At 37.3% G+C, this 22,331-nt stretch overlaps 1 protein-coding gene across 2 annotated transcripts in view; it reads right to left on the bottom strand.

Moving 5' to 3' along the window:
• SLC39A12 (solute carrier family 39 member 12) overlaps positions 1-8,008 on the bottom strand; it is a 32,089-nt gene extending 24,081 nt beyond the window's left edge. For both annotated transcript variants that reach the window (XM_086466938.1, XM_009946361.2), the window contains exons 1-3: positions 7,739-8,008; positions 3,428-3,709; positions 816-1,023 (exon numbers count right to left, since the gene is read on the bottom strand). In XM_086466938.1, coding sequence (XP_086323064.1) covers positions 816-1,023; positions 3,428-3,709; positions 7,739-8,008 — 760 coding nt within the window. The remainder of the gene's footprint in view (positions 1-815; positions 1,024-3,427; positions 3,710-7,738) is intronic.
• Between the last annotated feature and the right edge of the window lie 14,323 nt (positions 8,009-22,331).

The raw sequence follows: 22,331 nt of genomic DNA, 5'->3' as shown, positions 1-22,331 counted from the left end.
AAAACCAGATCTGAATGGAGCTGAAACTAGATTTGTTTTCTAAATGTAGCCAAATCTGATTTTCTGTTCTTCCATGTCGACAGTTCCTTGCTCTTTCCTGCAGTTACTACTATGAATTTAAACAATTTTAATGGGACAATTTAATTAGCTTAGGCCTAAAATATACTTACACTGTAACAAACTGGTTAAGACTATTTTTTTATTTCTACAAATGACACTCCAACTCCACCAATGGTTGCTATTGTCTTCACCGGAGCCTGGATTTCACCATATATAGCTATTTAGTAGCACTGTGCCCAGATGGCTCCATTCATTCCTGTAGTCAACTATTTTAGATCTGGCTTGGCAATTTTAAAGGAAGGGTTTTGCTACAAAACCAGTTTATGCAAGTACAATCTAGGAGTCCAAGTTTAGGGCTGAGGATTTTGTTCTTTATTATTTACTTCTGTGATTCAATGATCTGCATAACGAAGCAATGTAAACAAGGCCCCACCAAGCTCTGCCCTCACAGTTAGATTGCCTCTCTCAGAGCCATCTTGGGTGGTGCAGACTGTGCTGAGCAATTAAGTAATAAGTTAATGTGATGACTCACATTTAATAATCTCAGTAACAATTTGTTTTATACCTCTCAGAGAATTATCAAAATAAGAAGCTTATTTTCCAACCTTGGTTTTAAATTTAAAGAGACTAAACAGCTCTAAAATGAAATGTCATTTAAATCTAAAATGAAGTACAAAAAGTCCTTTAGGCATTTAAAGATAGTTTACATCAAATGTGTGTTACAAAAGGCAACTAGAGATGAATAAACAGCTTACCTGTCACTTGGAGCTCAGTGCTGCTGTTTAGAGAACTGAAAATATATTTTATAAAGAATTCTGGGGAGGGCAAACTTGCTTTCCCCATACAGACTCCTTGGAGAGCCAGAGTAATGATTAAAGCAGCCAGGCGTGGAAGAGTGTTTTCATCCGCACCATCTCTGTCCATTATATCAGCATTTTTCTCCAGTGTACTCACATCAACACACTGAAATCAGGAGAAAAGAGCATGAAGACAGCCCTGGTCACCTCCATTTAGATAATCAGAGTGACAGGAGAAGAAACTGCAGAGAACACTTTCACAGACAGCCAGAGTAGGAAAAATACTAAGATTAAAGCTGTAATTGACAGTAGGACAACAAATGCGAAATAGAGGACATTTTCAGGAGAACAGGCCTAGAATAAAAAAGCTTGAAATTTTACTCAGTGTTTGACAGGGAAGAATTACAGTCCTTCAGTCAGGTTATTTTTCCTTAGTGTTATTTTCATGCTGTTTCTATCATTCTTGTGTCGTCCTCAATTGCACCTACATCTACTTCCAGAAAGTGGCAGAAAGGGGAAGTTTGTTACGGCACAAGAAAGTGAATCAAATAATACAGACTTTAACTCTTTTTCTCAAACTTCAGAAAGAATCTTCTTAATGTCATTATTTCCCTTTCTATTAAATGGAATCAATAATTTATTGTGGTGCAGTTATCTGGGGACAACATGGAAAGATATCATTCTGCAGATAAAGGGTGACTTCCCTGCTGGGTGACCAAACAGGAGCAGCAGACAGTCATGTACACCCACGTGTGTGGGTCTGAAGTGAGAGAGCTGGGTAGACCGCTCTCAGTTACCAGGAAACTTATTCCTGGTTGTTTTTTTTTTTTTTCCTGTTTCTGCCTTTCTTGTTTATTTTCACTGTTCACATTAACTAAATGGAAAAGTCAAACAGATGAGCCAGTACAGTAATAATGTATTTTACACATACTCATCTCTCTCTCTATATGTCTTAAACACTGCAGGGAGGAGGGTGGCATTTCTTTTCCTGTCTATCCATTACACATTCAAATTTCCACCATCCAAAATTTCCTATCTCATTTCAAATAAAATATTAAGTGCTATGACTGAGCGAGGATATTTTCTGCGAAACTAAAACGCAAAGAGCCACAAAAAATGCTTTTCTTCTGTTACTACCCTGCATCATTGGCCCATGACTCAAATGCTGTGATTCTAAGAATTAGAAACTCTATAATGTTTTGAGTAGCTCTCATTAAAAAAAAAAAAATCCTCTTTTCCCTCATGTCAGCAAGCAGTGAAGTCCCAGTTACTGAACAGGCTTGACAACTGTTTATACGGCCAGCATAAACAAACAGACCACACAGTAAAGCACTTTATGGATTGTTATTCTATCTTGACATGCCAAATGCCCACCAATGCCTCTTTACAGTTGCCCAGATACCACTGGAGTTCTTGGAAATTGGCACGTTCACCAAGACTCAGAACCAAAAGTACCGGTCAATGAATAATTTATGATGGGAAACGATTACACAGAGAACACAGAAAGAGGCACTGGAGACCCCCAGCATTCTGCTGCACAGCCAGGACTCCTAGCTGTCTTTTGTCTGCATACAGAACTCTACTACAGTATGGTGTAAATTAAAATTTGATGAAATGAAAAAGAAAAGGGCAAATTTAACTGTATATTATGAACAGAAGTAAGGAGCTTCTCACAGCAGGTCAACCTATACTTCAGGAGTTATCTAATCTGACAAAAACTTATTTTATTGCCAATTACAAGGAAAACAGTTTTTCTTTAGGTTTTGAACTCTAGATTATTATTCTATTATTTTATAGACTCTCCTTGAGATAAGGAATTATAAACAGTAAAACTCTCTGCATGTTTCCTGACTTAAAAGGATTGTTTTAGCTGAATATATGCAATATACATTTTTTTTAAACTTTAAATTTAAGCTTGTCTGTATCAGTCTTTCTACAAGGCATATTTGTGCTGGTAGATAATCAGTCACAAATATATGTGTCCCAGCTGAAGGAAACCATCCTATCTTTGGACAGATTCCTTATTCCATCCTGCTTTGGATGGATATGGAAGTGCAGGGCCTGGCAAGGATTTCATTACAGCAAAATGATTCATTAGTTCTTCTATACAGCCAGGTCAGTTTTGGATCTGTTCTGCTTTATACCATTTAAATACAATCACTGCTGGTAGATCTATACTAATAAATACAAGAGATAAGAAAGTATTTTTTATCCTTGAAGCCAAGTGCAAGATCTTACATCTACACAGCTATGCTCTTTTCCATCCGACCTAAGCAGGGCAAAATTGCATCCAAATTACCTGTTGGGAATGGTCGCTAATAGGCACTGTCTTCTCAACCATGTCTCAGTGGACCCAGTGGAAGTGCTGGTTAGCACATTCCAAAAGCAAGTCAAGGAGAAGGCTAGTATTAAACAGCATGTTCAACAAAAGACCAATGCTCAGCCTGTGCTCTCACACTGTTATCTACCAATTTTCTGGAGGACCATGTTACTGACACAATGTCTGAACTAGATTAAAGGAATTATATCAGTAATAAATATGAAATTATTTTTACTAATGTTTTCTTTACCTGGGTTTCAGAAGTTTTAAAATGTTGCCTTACAGCAGCCAAAATATCTTCAGTTTCATTCTGTGAAAAATAGTAACAGTCTTCATCCTGTCTTAAACTGAGCATACTCTGTAGGTAAAATTTATAATCCTTATTATTCAAGCCAAGTTCTGAAGAACAGACATCGTTATGATGAAGAATGTAGTAGAGGAGAACAACAGAAATTCGCTCAAATACTTCCTCACTGAGATGGTCTTCTAAATCTCCACCAGCTATTAGTAACAAAGCATCTGGTTCAAGGCACTGTAAAAAAATAAAAATAAACAGAAATTCAGCTCAAGTAACACATTGCCAGTCATCTGCAAATACAATTAGAGAGGAGATCAGGAGAATTCAATTCATATCTAAGGGATTGAACCTAAGCCTACACATATGCAGGCTGATGGAACAGTGGGAGGAGGGTGCAGGTAATTCATTGCAGTTCTATGGCTGCAAGATCACACTGTGTTTTTTACCAGAGCCCCTTCTGTTTTTAAGAAATGTCAAGTATCCAAGGGATTTAAGATTTATGACAGAACAGGACTAACTCTCATCAATCACTGTAGAGAACTGAAAGTCTTCCACTGGCTTCAACAGATCATATTTCTGGTTATAAATACATTAGATAAGGGCTAGGGCTATTCATATTTTCACCTGTGCATTCTACGTGTGTTATTTTATAAGATAAAGACTGTAGTTAATTCAGGGTATGTAAACAGAAGTTATATCATATTCAATGCACTGTTAAGAGACTTAATTGACCCTGCAATCATACACATGTTCTTACTTTTTTCTCAATGAATTCTGTTAACTGGAACAATTCAGTCCAGTGCAGAGAGCCAGCACAAGATCTCGACACCATTCAGGCCTCCAAATGCATTTCAAGAGGGACTGAAATGATATACTCACCCTGTGCAGGCTTTCTACCTGAGCACAGATTTCTTAATACATACATACATACATATATATGTATATATACACACACACACATACATACACATATATATATAAATCCCTCAATTTTTCTTGATACAAAGACACTTTTCAGAAACTTTACCAGCTCAAACAAAAGTTAGTCTTTAAAGTTAGACCAGAAGACTTAACAGAGCTCTATGTCAGGTTATGAGAAATAAGATACTGATTCCAGAATAAAGAATCTTTCTTTAAGAGATCCTGTAATTTTGTCATTCGACATGTAGCTGTCTTTTTCCATCTGGGTCCTTTCCAAGCATGTTACAGGCATGTCAGCTAATCTCAACTATTATGGTAGAGCAGCCAGACTGTACATTTCAGAGTAGAAACTACAACACACGAATTTAACATAGGAGGATCAAAACTGCACACTAATAAATTCATGAATTCAGACAGAACCTAGTTTGTCAGACTAAATGGTCTGTGGCTATAAGCACAATGTGTTGGTTGCTCTGGCTCACCTTGTATGTTACTTCATTTTCCTACACAGAAGCTGAGTAGAATCAAACACACATTGTTGTGTTCAGAAGCCAATGTTCCTTGAAGGAACTGAGAGCTGCTACTTTTTAATAGAAATAATTTAACAAAAATTCTCACAAATAATCAATCTAAACCAAAGAGAACTGTGGATGGTAATTGCCAAATTAGGTATTTATACTCATAAACAAACTAGATTACAGTGTCATCCACTGTGCCCTGCCTACGTTGTCTATTAAGACCTATAATTCTAACTTTTTCTAATTCATGTCTCTAAGCATTAGTATTTGGGCTACGAGGAATACAGCTATTCTGTTTCCTGAACAAAAACACCTCAAGTTTGTCAACAAGCCTTTTCAAACACTCAATACTAATATAATAAATGTAGTACATGTAGTGGAAGATTTTCAAAGATTTCTGTAACATTTCAAAACCCAGTGAGGATAAATTGTAATCAATGAGGCAGCTGCTTGCTCATGCAAGGAAGACGACTGGAAAGGAAATTACTAATTGGAAGGGAGCAAGTGCATTGTAAAAGATGCAGCTACTCCATAGTATATGGGTAGCCCACAGACAGTGACCCTTGAAGAGATATCAAGAAGATACGAACTGGTTCAACACTGGTTATTTTGCTGTTACTAATATTTTACAGGCATAACCATTTGCATGGCCTTGGTTTAGAAATGCTTTTTTGCTATAAAAATAATAGTAAAAAAAAGAGGTCAACTATGAACCTGGGCACTGAACCCTGAGTTTCTTTTGTTTAAGAGGCCAGAAGTTAGAAAAAATTATCTTATCACTGCAAGAAATATGACTTTTGTGTCTTTAGGAGATAAAGCAGTGTCAGAAGCCATTCAGTAGCTGCCAGCCCCTGCCCAACAAGTCTTGGGGCCAATACTTAACAACAAACCAAAAAGGGGTCTAAAAAAGCATTAAACTTCACTGCTTTTAAACACCCTTTGGAGACTTCATCAAAAGAAAAAAAAAAAACCCACCAAACAAAACCACCAAAAATCTGAAAACAAAGTCATGTGAAAGGTTGGACCAGATGATCTTTCCAGGTCTCTTCCAACCTGGGCTGTTCTGTGATCTTACGACTGGAATCCTGGATTTAGAAGGGAAAGTTGAGTCTGAAAGCAATTAGTTATTCCCAACAAGTGTGGGAAAGAAAATGCCAAGCTAAGGTGGGGCATTCTGTTTCAAATTTTGACAATCTTGAAGCATAGCACTTCTTGCACAGTTTTTGCTATCTTGGATTACCAAATCCTGTTAAATCATCTTCCAAGATTTCAGCACAGAGCTAGGTGGGCTGCATGTGGCTGAAGATGCTGTCTGTCTCTCACGGATTTTCTGTAGACAACTGTGTTCACATGGCACTGGTAGTGTCACTGGCACAGCCAACACTGAGAAGTCCTGGAAACAGTGGAAGTCCTCAAATTCTTCCCACAGGAAATTTCCAAGATGAAGCCTAAACAGAGTGGAAGTGCTGACCATAGTAAGTCCCAACTAAATTTCACTTAGATTTCTTCCATTCAAGGTCACAGTGGACTCTCCACCAATACATCACAAATACAAGAAAAAATAAGAAAAAATATGGCAATCCAGAGAAGCAAAACAAAAAGGGAGAACACAAAAGCTTTTTTGAACTCCTGTTTTGTGAAGCTTAGCAGGACCTGATACTCGTTACTATTCAACACATACTCAGTTTTTGATCTAGGTCCATATCTGGTACACATCCATTTGCCCATATGTGCAAAGAGAGAAACTTCAGTCTCCTTCATAAGAATTACCCATTTAGGGAATAACAGGCATCTATGTTATTTATGTATGGAATTATATAGTGAGGCTCTTAAGAAAAATGGGAACAACTGCAGGAAGGACCAATTAAGTGAACAGGTGCCTACTGCAGAACAGATGATGATCTCCACCCCATCGGTTTGGCAGATTGCCAAGAACAGTATATTGTGAAAGCATCCACCTTTACGACCATCCTCATAATTCTGATATAAAGCGACACTCTGCTGTATGTAGGTCACAAAACAATGCCAGAGCCAGACTAACCTTAAGCAAAGCCAAGACTGCCCAAGCCCTTCGTAGTCCCTTTCAGCTAAGTTGATCACTTACCACTGTCTCTGTTCTACCAGAACCTACGATCTTACTACACTTGTTCCTTTCTTTGCCGAATCAGTTCTGAAAATATTCTCAACTCAACTAGACAATGAAACCACCTTCACAGGAAGACTTCCAGCTGTACCCTGGACTATTTCCAGTTTCAGTCTGGATTTGTAGGTTCATTGTTCTGCCTTTAGTTTTCCTTGACCTGAACTGCTTACTAAAACTCTCCCCTAAATCTTGAATATTTCAGTGAAGTGGCACATACATCTAAGACAATCCTGTGTGGGTTTTATTGTTATGAACTAAAATCCAGAACAAAAATAAAAGTGGCAGAACTTGTCCCAAATTTTTACCTGTCTTTCCGCAGCAGAAATCCTCTGTGTCTCAAATTCAAGCTCATGCTTTTACAGTTAAGTCAGGGTAAAGCAGAAAAAACTTTGTTGGAAAATAAACACTTGACAACTTTTAAAGGAAAATTATTACTGTTATGCAACTGAAGCATGGTGTCCTTAAGGAATGCCTCTCATGTTTGGAATATCTCTTCATGAGCACTAACAATAAATACTAGTAATTCAAAATGATACTATTAAAGCAGGGACAATTTTTTGCTACAATAACAAGCCCTTTACATGTTTAGATTTTGTATGCAGGAGACTATCACTCTAATAAATAATTTTAGAACTCACTGACGATCCTGTAAAGATATCCCTCATGAATTGAAGCACTAACCAGATTACAATCCTCTTGCATGCCATAAATCCGCTGTGGGCACTCAGCTCTCTCCAGTAACATTTTGACCAGTTCTCGTGAGTGGTTCATGTGGAGCTCAGTGTTGTCAGCTGAAAGAACGCGTAAAACTTCCATCAGATAGCCTCGGCTGGGAGCATAGCTGCCATCCTGCCCATGCTCTTCCCCAGGCTGTCCTTCAGCAATGAGCACGCTGAATATGAAAGCAGAACATACCACCCCAAGAGCTGGATGCTTGGTCAGAAAACACATCTCCTCTTCCCGCAGCGCGTGATCTGCACTGAATGTTGGATCGTTGTTTGCACTTCACAGCTTAAACTTGAAACCTGTGGAATCTGAATGGTAAAGGGGAAAAAAGCCCCAACCCTTTAATTAGTGTGAATGCAATATGTTTGCAAGGATTTATTAATTGGTCGGCTAAGCTGATTTGCAGTGACAAGCTGTTTTTGAACAACAGGGAGTCTGTAAGGGCTTTACAGCCCAGAACAGCAGGAAACTAAGACAACCATGGCCCTAAAACTCCTGTAGAATTACCAAGAGGTTGACTCAAAGTGCCCTTCCCTTCTCATAAAAGTAAAGTGTATGGTTTTCGTTTCACTGCTATGTTATTGTGTTCACTAATAATCCTCTTCAGTAAGAATAGGAAAATACCGTAGTTTTCACTTTCATTCCATTATGAAACAGGGTTTTAGTAGCAAAACCAGCAGTAAATAAAGATTACTAGTCTAATTCTGATATGATTGTACAGTAATTATGTTACATAGCAATGATATAGAGCAGATTTTATTTTCAAAACACTTTACCAACATTACCCAACTCCAGCTATACAACACAAACAGAGTGAGCAGGAATTCCTTAAAAATTAGTGGTATTTTATGATCAGATGAAAGAGTTACAAAACTGAGGTCATAATTCCACTCATTTAACTCATCGAATAAACAAGACAAACACACCAGAAGCAACAAGTGTAACTCATTAACTCAAAATGCAAAAGACATTTTGTACTGTAAATCTGTCCTGTCACTATCCTTCCTAATATACCATCACCTCTGCTTTAACAATAATCTATCTCAATATCAAAGCACAAGAAACATGAGAGTTTCACTTCTGTTTTCCACAAAGAGGTTTTCATTTTATTGATGGGCAGATTCTGGCAGTGACATCGATTTTCAGACAGTAATGCACATGTTAAGTAGCCACACATAAGTTCAGCTTCTTTAAACTGCAATATGATATGTGTGTGTCTCATTTTAAAGGAAACTCTACTAATGAAGTATTTAAAACGAAAAAAAGAACTGCTGAATTCAAATTGGCATTCACTGAGATAAAGGTTAGTATGTTTTTAGGTGTTAGGAAATCTTTTGGTGTTTAGATAGATTTTACTGTTAGCAGTTAGGAATACGTATCATTCTTATAAGGATGCATTTATATCTAAACATTTTTTTCTTACCTTCTGAAGGGAAAAAGAATGCTTTTGTACCTAGCTTCGTGGGCTTCTGAATCCTCAGAAGGATTTAGCTGCTGGAAGTCCAATGTTTTTAAAATTCCTTGATGGTGCTCTAGAAGCTGGAGAGGATTAGTTTACTGCTGCCTTGAAAAGTTTTCAGTTGCTATGGAGAGAGCTGCTTTTAAGGTAACAATGGAGGTGGATAGGAATTAGTACATGTTCTTCTTGGCAAGTTCTAAGCATCCCATTATTGAATGTATTTCACATATTTTAGTAGTTATCATTTTATGTAAAAAGTCTCTATTTTAGCAGTGCAAGATGTATAAAATCTATTGAAGAATGTATTTCATTACAAAGGATAATACATGCAAGCACTCTAACTGTTCTCTACATTACTACACTGTCTGACCAATTTCACAAAAAACCTGAATGTCTTTTTTGCATCAAAACATTACTTCTTTTTGCAAATATGAGAACACAATAGAAATAGAAATCTTTTCAAGCACCTCCATAGAAAAATGGTATTTTCCTTTAGGAAACACTGTTCATAGAGAACAGGCTCTTTCATCCCCACTTATCCTCTGCCACGTTTGTACCAATTACAAAAGCTGGGATAGCTGAGACTGTGGTGAAGAAAAATTTCTTCCACCCACTCAGATTTTCCAAAGGGATGCTGTTACAAAATCAGCATTTACATCACCATGACATTACAATTCTCTTGCACTGGAAGTTAATGAAAACTATCGTGACTGATAGATTTCCACAGCAGCAGGTACACCAGTCAGATCATTCTCCCACCTTCCAAACCATCAGTGCAGTAATAAAGAATTCGCATCTCGGCTCAAAAAATCCCATGAAGCAGTAAGCCTGTAGTAACAGAAATGTCATAATTCTCGTTAAACCTAGATTGACAAAAAATCCTGGGTTCTAAAATGCCAGTAATGTTTCCTACAAGTTGGTAAGCTCAAATGGAACAGCCTTGTTTTAGTAAGGCTGAGAACCGGCAACTGATACTGACTGTAAAAAATATCAAACTGACAACACCAGCCTGAGGGAAATGCAAAACATAAAAAAATGTTCTCAAAAATATAAAGTACGAGTACATGGAAGTATGTACAAATTCTCAAAATGCTCAGCCTTGAGCATTTTAAAAGTCAGTCCTACTATTAGTTACTCAAGCACAAAAAACCCCCCTCAGATTTGTATCAAATTATCTATTATTTTACTTCATAAATTACAACAGGTATTTATCAAACTAAATTTGCCAGATATGCAACTTTACGCAAACAAGAATTACAGAAGTTTTCATCTCAAAGATTTATTTTTATATGAATGACTGAAAAGCAGAATCACATGATAATATGCATCTTTATATAATTTGCTCAGTGAAACAAAGCTAACTATATCCAGATTTGTTCCACTAATAAAAATAATTCCTCAGATAATGAGGGAATAGCTTCCAGCATTTAATTCCAGGGATTGCTCAATCTCCAAACACACAGAGAATAGGTTTATCTGTATAGAACTTGGTGTTTTCTATATAATTACAAATTGAAACTAAGAATTTATTCTATCCAATTAAAGTGTACAAATAGAGGGTGAATTGTTTAAAATTATTGAAAGAAGCTAGCATTTAAAAACACATTTGATGATTTATAACTATTGGAAGCTGCCGAAAGAAGATTTACATAATAATACTGGCTATATCTTACATTAACGTTTATGTTACAAAGTGATGGTAAAAAAAGGAAACATTCAGTGTGTTGAAAAGCAACAGATAATAATTGGCACAAGGTACTATGGCTGATTTCAAAGGAGAGTTCGCTTCCCTTTTTAAGACTAAGTGTTGCAAACCTCCTCTGGCTTGTAAATGAGTTTCTCAGTGGTGGCAAAATCACTGATGGTGACTCAAGCCTCAATCTCTGCTTTTACCCCTGACACTGGAGAACTACCTGTGCTTTCAGTCATGCCACTGTCATCAAAGTATTCTTCTGTCCATACAGCACTTGCATTACTACTTGTGAAGTAATTGCTGGCATCAATTGCTAAGTCCTTTTTTCAAACCCCTCCGTAGTAGCATTATTCCCCTACGACCTACCCATCCTGATGCTGTGCCAACTGTTAAAATGGGATAGTGATAGTAACAGAGCCGTGGAGTTAGATGCCTATTAGAAGTTTGCTAAGATACACAGACAAAAAGAAATCACTGGCACAGTTTAATGTCTTAAAACCTCCCAAAGCACCTGTCAGTATTCTTGTTCTCTGATGTGTTACAAGCCTCTGCCATTTTGGCTCAAATTCAATTGCATGTCTTCTGGTGATTTTTAATGAAGTGGGGGAAGTCCACGCACAATGCTCATAAGCCAGTGACTCTGCTTACTGTAGAATGATAATATGTATGGAAGAAAAAGTCCTCAGAGGAACTGGAGAACTGGGATAATTCAAACAGCAGTAGCTTACCATTCTAACATGACAACCAGAGGGATGATGAACTTCCTGGTTAAATAAGCAAATGAGACTTTTTTTTTTTTTAATTCCAACCTATACTTAGTTAAGGACCTTGGCATGATCAACCAAGGATCCAAGCTCAAGAATTTCCAGAGACATCAAATAATTTTTAACTCATTTCAACCGTTACTATGAAGGGATACTTTCAAGACAGTAGCTGATTGCTGACAGGCATAGGTACACATCCCAGGAAAATAAGTAACAGAAGAAATAAGATGAAAAGAAAAGTGATAAAAATGGGAACTTCTCAAAATTCTTATTTCATTTCATGTTTGGATTCATGATCTCAGAAAACCACATATCGAATTTTCTCCAAACACAAATGCAATCTTTCATGACTTAGAAAGCTCATACATTAATATCCCAACTTCCATTCTCAGTGAATAGGAGTGAAGGCAATTTCCAAATGGCATAGCCAGACACAGAAGATGATAAGCACATGCAGCAAGGCCTCTTTAGTTACAGAATTTTTATTTATTTGATTCTAATTTTAAGTGAACTAGTAAGACTTACTGCAGCTTATATCGTTTCTCCTACCTATGCACCTGCTGCTAGAACAAAAGCAAGTTGCCCATTCACAAATGCCATGAATAACTGCACTCTGTAATTAGCTGGTTTTCAAAGGATCAGTGAATAAATTATGTAGGAATATGAAAACTCTTTAAAGAACTCACTCTGAGATGACAAGGACACTCCTATGAGCTCTACCAACCTGACAAATGGCTTCATTTTATTTGTAGAGCAGAATGGGAGAGGATGCAGGCATCATTTAAGCAAGCCCCCTGCTGAACTTCACAGATTACTGAGAAACACAGCTATAACACTCTCATTCCTTAAATACTGTATAACTTGTTTCGATGGATAAAGCAAATGTGGTTTTTGCCCTTTTACTAATCGCAGCAATTATGGAAAATAGAAGAGAATCCTGTAGTACTGCAGATTTCCTCCATGTTACTAATGTGATGTGTGCACATTGCTGTAATTACAGCCATGGGCAGCATAGTGACATACAAAAGGGCTACATTTTGCATGTAATTTGTATAGAATTTCAATTTATAAAGCATCTTTGCCAATGAATTAATGCCGAAGTGCTGTAATAAAAAATGTCAGTGCTTTAAAATTACCGCAGTCTGTTCAGCTTCATTGGCCTCACATGTCAACCCCAACAATATCACATCTATTAAGACTGCCAATGAATTAAATAAATAAATGCTATTGAAATTACCTGAGTTACATATATTAACATAGAGTTATATATATTAATATATACCTCTGGAACAAGCCTTTTATTAGTTTGGGATTGTGAAATTCACTTGTTAATCAGCAGAAAGTTTCCTAAGACCACTTGGAAATCTAGTTACATTAAAACAGAACAGAAAGAACTCATGGATTACTTCCACTCTAGGCCAGCAAAGCCTCTCATGTTTTGAGAGATGTACCTTCAGAAGTGCCTTCTCACATATTACAGAATTAATCTGTGACATTTATTGTCCTAAGATATTCCTGGCATGAAAGCTTATATAGGTTAATAAAAATAAAGTGTTTGCTTATATGGAAAATGTGATCTAAAACCTCACTAATTGCCCCCATCTTACTACAGACTTCCCCCTCACACAACCTCTCCATTGCTGACTATCTGGCTGTAATTATAATCAAGAACTTAGTCACAGTAGGAGATACAAGTATCTTTGGCAAGAAAAAGAGGGGGCTTCAGAAGGATGTATATGACGTTGCCCATTTTTAATTTAAAAAACGTATTGTGTTCATCCTTAGGAACTTCAGCAGCCTAACTTTACTGAAGGTATCTAAACATTAATGTATAGCTACTAGGCCACCAAGTCAGCTTCAGCTATCTCATCTCCTTTTACACTAAATAGATGCAGAAATCAGATACTAAGCTTTTCACTGCCTGTTGTTTGGTTATGTTCTGGAGTGTTATCAGACTCTATTACGTATATTGTTTCTGCTTCTTTAGGTTTCCAAAGACACTGGGCTCAAAAAACATGAGCTGATTTTACTAACAATGTCTCATCCAGTCCAAAGCATTTATGGTCCAGTTACGTATGTTAAACTGTGAATTTAAATATCCAAATGAAATATTATGTAGTATTACAGCACAGAACATCAAGTAGTATTAAGGTTTTTAAATAGAAAAATAGCCTTTGACAGTTATGCTATTCACCTTGTAGGAGACTGACTTATGTATTTATGTCACTTCTTCAGCCACTGACTACTGAACCCAACATACTGGAATGTTCCTTTCCTGTTGGATAGTCATCATCTTATGCTTGAAAACCACTCAAGAGTCCCTTTATGTAATTTGTCTTACTTCATAACGTATTTATAAATAATTTCTACTATCACAGAAAGTAAGATAACAAGTGTTTACTCACACTAACTTTTTGGTTTTTCCAACTATGACTCAGTGTTCAGTTGTTCTAAAGAAATTGTCCTCACAATAAGGAAGAGTCATTGTAAACAAACACGATAGTAATTGTTGCCCGAGAGAAGACTGATGTTTCTCAAGGCCTTCTAGTCTACCTAAAAAGAAAGCAAAAATAAAAATTTCTGGGTCATGAACACAAGCCAGGGTAAGGGGGGTGGGAGCGTGGGAGACAGTTTCCTTCCCTCTCTCTGTCTTAAATTCAGGAAGTTTGTAAGTGGCCCCAAAGCTACCAACAGCTTACTGAATAGTTAAGTCATTAGATGGGCTTCAAGTAGCAGATGTTGAAGCAATAAAGGTGAAAAGAAAAAAGGAAAATCCTAGAATGGAAGGACAATGAAAGAACCAGTACTGATAGAAAACAATACAATTTAACCAAATAAAAACTTTGTCCCATTACGGTGAACTTAGTTTCCACCTTTATTAAAACTACCGACCAACTAGTTTCTCCCCCATTTAACACAGTATTATATCCACTGTTTGAAGGTTTGGTGACAAAAGCAGTGAGAAGGGAGTTTGTTAGGATAAGAAATGCTTGTACTTTATGAAAGAAAGTTTTTTACATTTAAAAGTTTTTTATCTATATATAACCACAGATAACCTAAATACCAGCAATCACAATGAATGCACACGTGTAACCCTTAGATCATAAACCAAATGTTTTTTCCTAGCCTATGAGAATACATACAGAAAATACAAAATCAACTACTATTTTAACTTTGCAAATGCAATTTAAATTAATACACCATATATTCTTGTAGCACTGTTCTATCCAATTCAGGAACAATTCTTATTTTACAACCAAGAGGACACAGTGTTGATTCTGCTCAGCTTTGGCCACAGAATTCTTTGTATTACTAGTTCCTGGAAGAGAATCGCTGTATTTTAATAATACTTCAGTGAATTTAGCATCTGTTGACATTGGTTGTGTGGTTTGTGTTGTTCGGTTATGAAAGAAAAAAAAAAAGTGGGTTCAGTGTGTATTATACTAAGAAGCACCAGAATAACTCACTGTACTGAGGTGAGATATTGGTATCTTCGTTGGTTTCCTCTCCTGCAAATGAACATCCACAGCAGCTTATGAAGTGTACAGCGCTCCTCTATATAAGCAGTTTATTATGTCTGCATGTTCTCTATACACAAGCCTATATAGGAGTATGAAACAAATCCAAAGAACATAAAAGAACAATAAAAAACCCTATGTCAAATTTAATATGATTATTCTGTTTCTTATGACAACACAGCAGGTTTTTCTCCATTTGCTGAATCCACATGATGAGCATGTGTGATTATAACCATAATCATTCCTCCCAATGAAGTATCTTTACAATAACATTAGAATTTCGCATCTTCCCTCAAAATATTTGGCTACGTGCATGCAAAGACTACATTTGCCTCTTATGACTGCACAGTCTACATGTCTCAACTCCTGTGGATGAGTGATGCATGCAGGTCTTAACCCTCCATTATTTACCATCCTAGAAATTCTTATTATCATCCTGCAATATGCGCTTATTATGTACTATTATGTTTCATGTCATGTCTAAATCTCCAAGTCTCTATTTCTTTCTGTATGAAAACCTGAATGTCCTCTGTAACCTCCTGACCCAACGTCATCAGCAAACTTTATGCCAAAAAAAAATTTAAGAAAGTATAAGAAAAGTCTAAAGACTTGAATCTTGGAAGATCTTGCTAGCAACCTCATGCCATGTCAATCAATCCCTTTTCAAAGCAACCTATCACCTTCTAGATTTTTACCCACCCTCAATTTTTCAATCTCCCTTCAGTTTATTAAGTAATTTCCTAGTTGCTACCACACCAAATAATTATACACAATTGTTATATGAAGTCCTGACATATCTGATCTACTACATCTGCTTTATCCAGAAGATCAGTCATTTAAAAAGAAACAAAAAATTACCTTCCTAGTAGTTTATGAATTAGCTCCTCTTTACCAACTTTTGAATGGAAACAATGGTTTATTTTTAGCTATAAACATTTATTTTTCATAAAAGTAGAAATTAATGAAATACAGAGTTATTCCTTTCTGGTTGTGCAGATGCACTGAATAAATTACAATATTGAAAATATTGAACATATTGAAAAAAACAATATAGATGTAGATAAGAAAACCTTTAATTTAACATGTAATGATACTGCATCAAAACACTTGGCAGTAGAAACACTTTCTCAGATTTTTTTCAATCTCTTTTATTGTACTCAGACTGTATCTAGGTAAGTAAATATTTGTATTTGGGCTGACAAATTCAGCTGAAGTTACTAAAAATATACACATAATCAGCCAAGTCTGAAATTGAAGTTTGCTCCAATCCAAAACAAAGGCACAGAGTAGATAGGCTAATTATAAAAACAGTTTTACTCTTAATTCTCACCAGACTACTGTTTCTTAAAAACTAAAAAGCCGTTAATTTAACATCCTTGAACTTTTGAAGTTAACAGCACTGGCATAACCAGGGCTCCATCCCATTCTCAAATATCTTTTCTGGTTTCTACTTATTTTATCTAAGTCATATAAAACACTCTTTGAACACATTTATAAATTATATAGAAGCTATCAGTTAATATCAATGCACACATGTGGTGGTTTGACCCTGGCTGGATGCCAGGTGCCCACCAAAGCCACTCCATCACTCTTGCCCTCCTCAACTGGACAGGGGAGAGAAAAAAATATAACGGGCTTGTGGGGTCAAGATAAGGACAGAGAGATCACTCAGCATTTACCATCACGGGCAAAACAGACTCAACTTGGGAAAATGTAATTTATTAACAATTAAGTGAGAAAAGAGTAATGAGAAGTAAAACCAAATCTCAAAACACCTTCCCCCCACCCCTCCCTTCTTTCCCGGGCTTAACTTTGTTCCCGATTTCTCTCCCTCCTCCCCTCAAGCGGCGCAGGGGGACAGGGAATGGGGGTTGGGGTCAGTTCATCACACTTGTTTCTGCCGCTCCTTCCTCCTCAGGGGGAGGGCTCCTCACACACTTCCCCTGCTCCAATGTGGTGTCCCTTCTCACAGGAGACAGTCCTCCATGTCTTCTCCAGCACGAGGCCTTCCCACGGGCTACAGTTTTTCATGAACAGCTCCAGTATGGTTCTCCTTCATGGAGTGTAGTCCTTCAGGAACAGACTGCTCCAGCGTGGGCTTCTCTCTCTCCACAGGCCACAGGTCCTGCCAGGAGCCTGCTCCGGTGCAGGCTTCCCATGGGGTCACAGCCTCCTTCAGGTATCCACCTACTCTGGCCACAGCCTGCCTCACCATGGTCTTCACCACAGGCCACAGGGGAATTGCTGCTCCGGCACCTGGAGCATCTCCTCCCCCTCCTTCTTCATTGACCTGGGTGTCTGCAGAATGTTTTTCTCACATATTCTCACTCTCTCTCGCTGCAATTACTGCTGTGAAATAACTTTTTTCCTTTCTTAAATATATTATCACAGAGGTGCAACCACTGTCACTGATGGGCGGGTCCATCTTAAAGACAGCTGGCACTGGCTGTATCGGACAGAGGGGAAACTTCTAGCAGCTTCTCACAGAAGCCACCCCTGTAATCCCCCTACTACCAAAACCTTGCCACACAAACCCATTACAGAACACCATGGAGGACTGAGTTAGAAAACCCATTTCATGCATGGACCTTGGACTCCTCTGTTAATCATCTTAAAAACCTCAGCTCATTGCCTGATCGCTTTCTGCCGTCTCCAGAAAATGAATGAAGGTACAGAACAGGTTTTTTTTGCATTACGGTGTGATAAAGAATTGCTAACCAGCCTTTAGAGATAGGAAGGAAGGATGATTTGTACTATTCTTATATCACAAACAATAATGAGGAACTCACTTCACTTACTAGTGAAGACACATATAGGGATTCTAACCATGATGACAATGAGTAGAAATAAACAAGTAAATAGCAGTAATGCAGATACATTTTGGAACTAACACAGAACTCTGGGTTTCAGGGCTGAAGCCCATCTCTGTCAGGTACCAAAAGAGAACTTTCCCTCTAAAGCAGCTGGTAGTGGGACAGGTATCACACCAGTGGGCTCTGAATTTCATTAAACATGGAAAGCCTTATAATACTCAGCTGTAAATGATCAAGCACAAGTCTTTGTAACAACATCACTCATTGTGATGTTGGTTGGTATTTTGAGCTTTAATTACCAATTTTGAACTGTTACCACCCAGTCAATCTACAACTAATTGGCACCTGTAATCCCCCCCACACTGTTCCAAGAACTGCTTGCCTGAATTTTCTGTTTAGTTCTAATTAAAACCTCCTACACAGGAAAGTCTGTATTAAAGTTGTCTTTTCATCAAGACAGCAACTGAAGATTTAAAGTAAATAATTGTTCCATTTTTTGAACATTCGTGTCCACAAACTACTAGTTTATCTTGAAGATGCTCCATACTGCATAACATCCACTCTACAATTACCAAAAACACTCTCTGAAAACACATTTTAATGAAAATAATGTCTTTTAGAAAACTCAAGATAAGCTAGAAGTTTCCTTCATATAGGCACAATAAGAAACTACTTCCTTCTTAGTTTTGCATATGTAACTTTTGTTTAGTTACATGGAAACCTATGCCTTCCAGTTCACAGTTTTTAAGGACAGAAGGGATCATTTAGGATCATTACACAGTTTTGCATTAAAGCAGGACGAAAAACTATACCCAGGAATTTATGAAATAAACTAATTGTGTGTTTTCTGTACAAAATTCAGGCCTTACCACAACGTTCATTTGAGGATCTAACAGGAAAGTTGTTTCAGAGCTTTGTTATCCTCATCTTTAACATGTATGTGTCTTACTTCCAGCGTGGATTTGTTTAGCTTCAGGTACTATGTTTTTTCACTTTAACTTCAGCATGCCTAAACATCCAATGCAGTAGAAAAACTGTTACAAACATAAGCATATGCTGACCACTATCATTATATGTCAAGCTTTTCTGGTATAAAGGAGATTAATTTTAAAACTTGTAATAATTTCTAAGGTGTTAACTGACTCTTACAGCTTTTTTCTGATTATCACAAGTTGTCCACGCCTTATTGGAGCTTAGAATTTTTACAGTGATGGTTTACACTGAGATCATATATAAAGAAAACAGGATTTCCTACATAGTAGATCTCAGTCTTTGTATCTAAAACTGTGTTCACCCAAAGTACTACATTAGGCACTCATTTTCAGCCAATTACCCACCACAGTACCAAGTCAGTGTTCAAGGGCACTGGCCCTCATCTTTTAAGTGTGACTTCAAATTTTTTTTTTTTTTTTAGGTTGGGAGCCTTCCATAGATTGCTAAAATTCTCATTGTTCAATGAATGCCTCTTATGGAATACAATGTTTCCACAGTTTTTTCTGGTGGAATTTCTACCTTCTCTAAGCCATTCATGATTCATTTAATTGAATCAATATTGCTTTATGGGATCCCACAAAGTTTGGGGTTTGTTTTTTGTTTGTTTGGTTGGTTTTTGTTTTTTTGTTTTTTTTTTTTTAATTGCAGAGTCATTCAGGAATCAGGTGAAAGCTCGATGGAAGCCTAGGCTTCTGCACTGTTACCTCTGTCAGACAAGTTTATAGGCTTACGAAAAACCTGTCACAGTTCGTTTGTCCAGATCTGTTTTCCCACATAATCATATTGTTCAGTATTAACTATGCTACTGGCTTTTAACTCTTCACTGCCTGCATTCTACAGTGCCTTTCCCTGCTGTTGGCTAGGATTAATGCCTATAGATACCCAGTCATTCTGTTTCCCTTTTTAAAATATTGGAACAGTTTAAGCTTTTCTTACATTCTGTGAAACTTCACCATGCTCCAAGATGTGGTTTGTTTTTTAAAAACAAACATTAATGGTTCACACTGCTCTGTGACCAAATGCTTCTGGCTAAGGATATGCTATCCTGTCTGGCTGATGTAAAAACTTTTAACTGAAATAATTATTTGGCTATGACAAAGCAGAAAGTATCTTTATATCAGAGTAAGGCACTATGCTAGCATATTAATACACTGACATGAACTTACACATACATACACTTTTAAACAGTCCTATCTAGACCTTGTGCTAGGGCTAGAATTTTGGTTTTGATACACCTTTTGACAGCTATTACTCGGTACTTTGGTTTCATACTGATTACTTTGGTTTTCATACACTATTATGTCTTTCTTTAACCTTAAACTTAGTATTTAATAGCCTTTTTCCTTTAATATTGTGCTTTTAAAAATTCTTTTTCTCATAAATATTGACTGTTTACAAATTTGTTCTCATGGCCATCAGCCTTTTTTTTTCCTTGTTATTTTATACATTATTTGGGGGCATATTTATATTGATCTATATAGAAGTACAATTGGAAGAAGAGGACACATGGTACAAATTAATAAATTATGTACAGAAAATTGATAAAGCACAATACAGGATTTTTGTCAAAAATTGTTATGATTTTTATCTTTTTTTAAGACAATTTGCCTTCTTTAATGAAGGCTGAATTTGTGCTATTTCTGTTTAATAGGACATTCTTAGTTACCAATAATTATTCTCATTCAATTTTTAAAAACCTCCACTCATCCAGTTTTGCTCACCATTCTTTTCAGCTTTAAGGAAAAAGGCTTTCTAAAGTATCATAGAATCACAGAATGGTTTGGGTTGGAAGGGAGATCAAAGATCATCTACTTCCAACCCCCCGCAATGGGCAGGGGCAACTCCCACCAGACCAGGTTGCTCAAGGCTCCATCCAAACTGGCCTTGAACACTGCCAGGGATGGAGCATCCACAGCGTCTCTGGCCAACCTGTTCCAGTGTCTCACCACCTGCAAGGTGAAGAACTCCTTCCGTGTATCTAGTCTAAACCTGCCCTCTCCCAGCTTCCAACCATTACCCTCATCCTGTCACTACAGGCCCTTGTAAAAAGTCCCTCCCCAGCCTTCTTGTAGGCCCCCTTCAGGTAAGCTGCTATAAGGTCTCCCCAGAGCCTTCTCCTTTCCAGGCTGAACAAGCCCAAGTCTCTCAGCCTGTCCTCATACGAAAGGTATTCCAATCCTCTGACCATCTTGGTAGCCCTCCTCTGGACTCACTCCAACAGCTGTATCAGCCATGTATATTTTGTTTAAAACTATTCATATGTACATACATCTATATGAAATCAAGAAATTAACAGACTCCTGTAGGCATCAACTTTTAGTTCATGACCAGTCCACCTCTATCAGTCAGTGGCCTTTAATTTAGAATTAGGTGATACAGATTTTGATGAGTCTACAGTAATTATAATTTTAGAAAATTCTGAAATGCTAACTTCAAAGCACTATATTAAAGACATGCTCAGCTTAAAGCTAACAAAAAGACTAGAAGGATGGAAGAAGGACACACGTTAGAAATCCACCCAAGTAAGTGTAAACTATGTCTTGAAAAGCAAAACATAGCATTCTGCAGCACAGTGACAGTTTGGTACCTATGTAAAGATTTTTCAAGACTTTCCCTCTGCTGAACAAATTCCTTCAATGGCACAGAAAGAACTAATGGCTTTTAGCTTCTCCTTTGCTTCTCATGTCTCATCTGTACCAATGAGGACAAGAAAAAAAATCTGTAACAAAAATAAAATTAAAGTATCGAAATTATGAGGCAAATTCTTATTAACTCCAATACCAATAACTATTCATTTAATCTTGACTTGCAGTCTATGCTAACTCTCCGCTGAGCAAGTGCTTATACTGTGATTTAGCAGCTGAGCAAGCCCTCATGCATGCTGGAGATTTATGCTGAAGCACTTAATGCAAGCACCTTGTGAACCAGAGGCAGAAACTCCTGGAACTGAGGGTCTGCTACGAGCAAATTGTCTGCCTAAGCAGACACAATACTAACCAAGCCTACTGCAGCTCTGCTCTTGCTGTGGATCTTGCTCCTGCACTGCCTTCTACACACTTGGAAATGGATTTTGAGACAGGCAAGAAGAACATTTATCCTAACCCCCCTTCTACCCACTGCCCTTTTTAAATACACACGACTGTGGAAAATCATGTGTAAAGTGTAATCTCAGTCTTCACAATTTACTTAGATGAACTTAAAGTGAGTATTTATTAACAATTAGATTCATTTGCTTACACTCAATGACACAATCTGCAGTCCAGTGTAAGGATCAAAGCAGCCAAGTAGAACAAGTCAATGGCTGGCAC

The sequence above is a fragment of the Leptosomus discolor genome, chromosome 6 (assembly GCF_034619465.1).
Source record: "Leptosomus discolor isolate bLepDis1 chromosome 6, bLepDis1.hap2, whole genome shotgun sequence".
NCBI lineage: Eukaryota > Metazoa > Chordata > Aves > Leptosomiformes > Leptosomidae > Leptosomus > Leptosomus discolor.
Note: the sequence above shows the minus strand (reverse complement) of the source record. Positions and strands in the feature narration are given on the sequence as shown.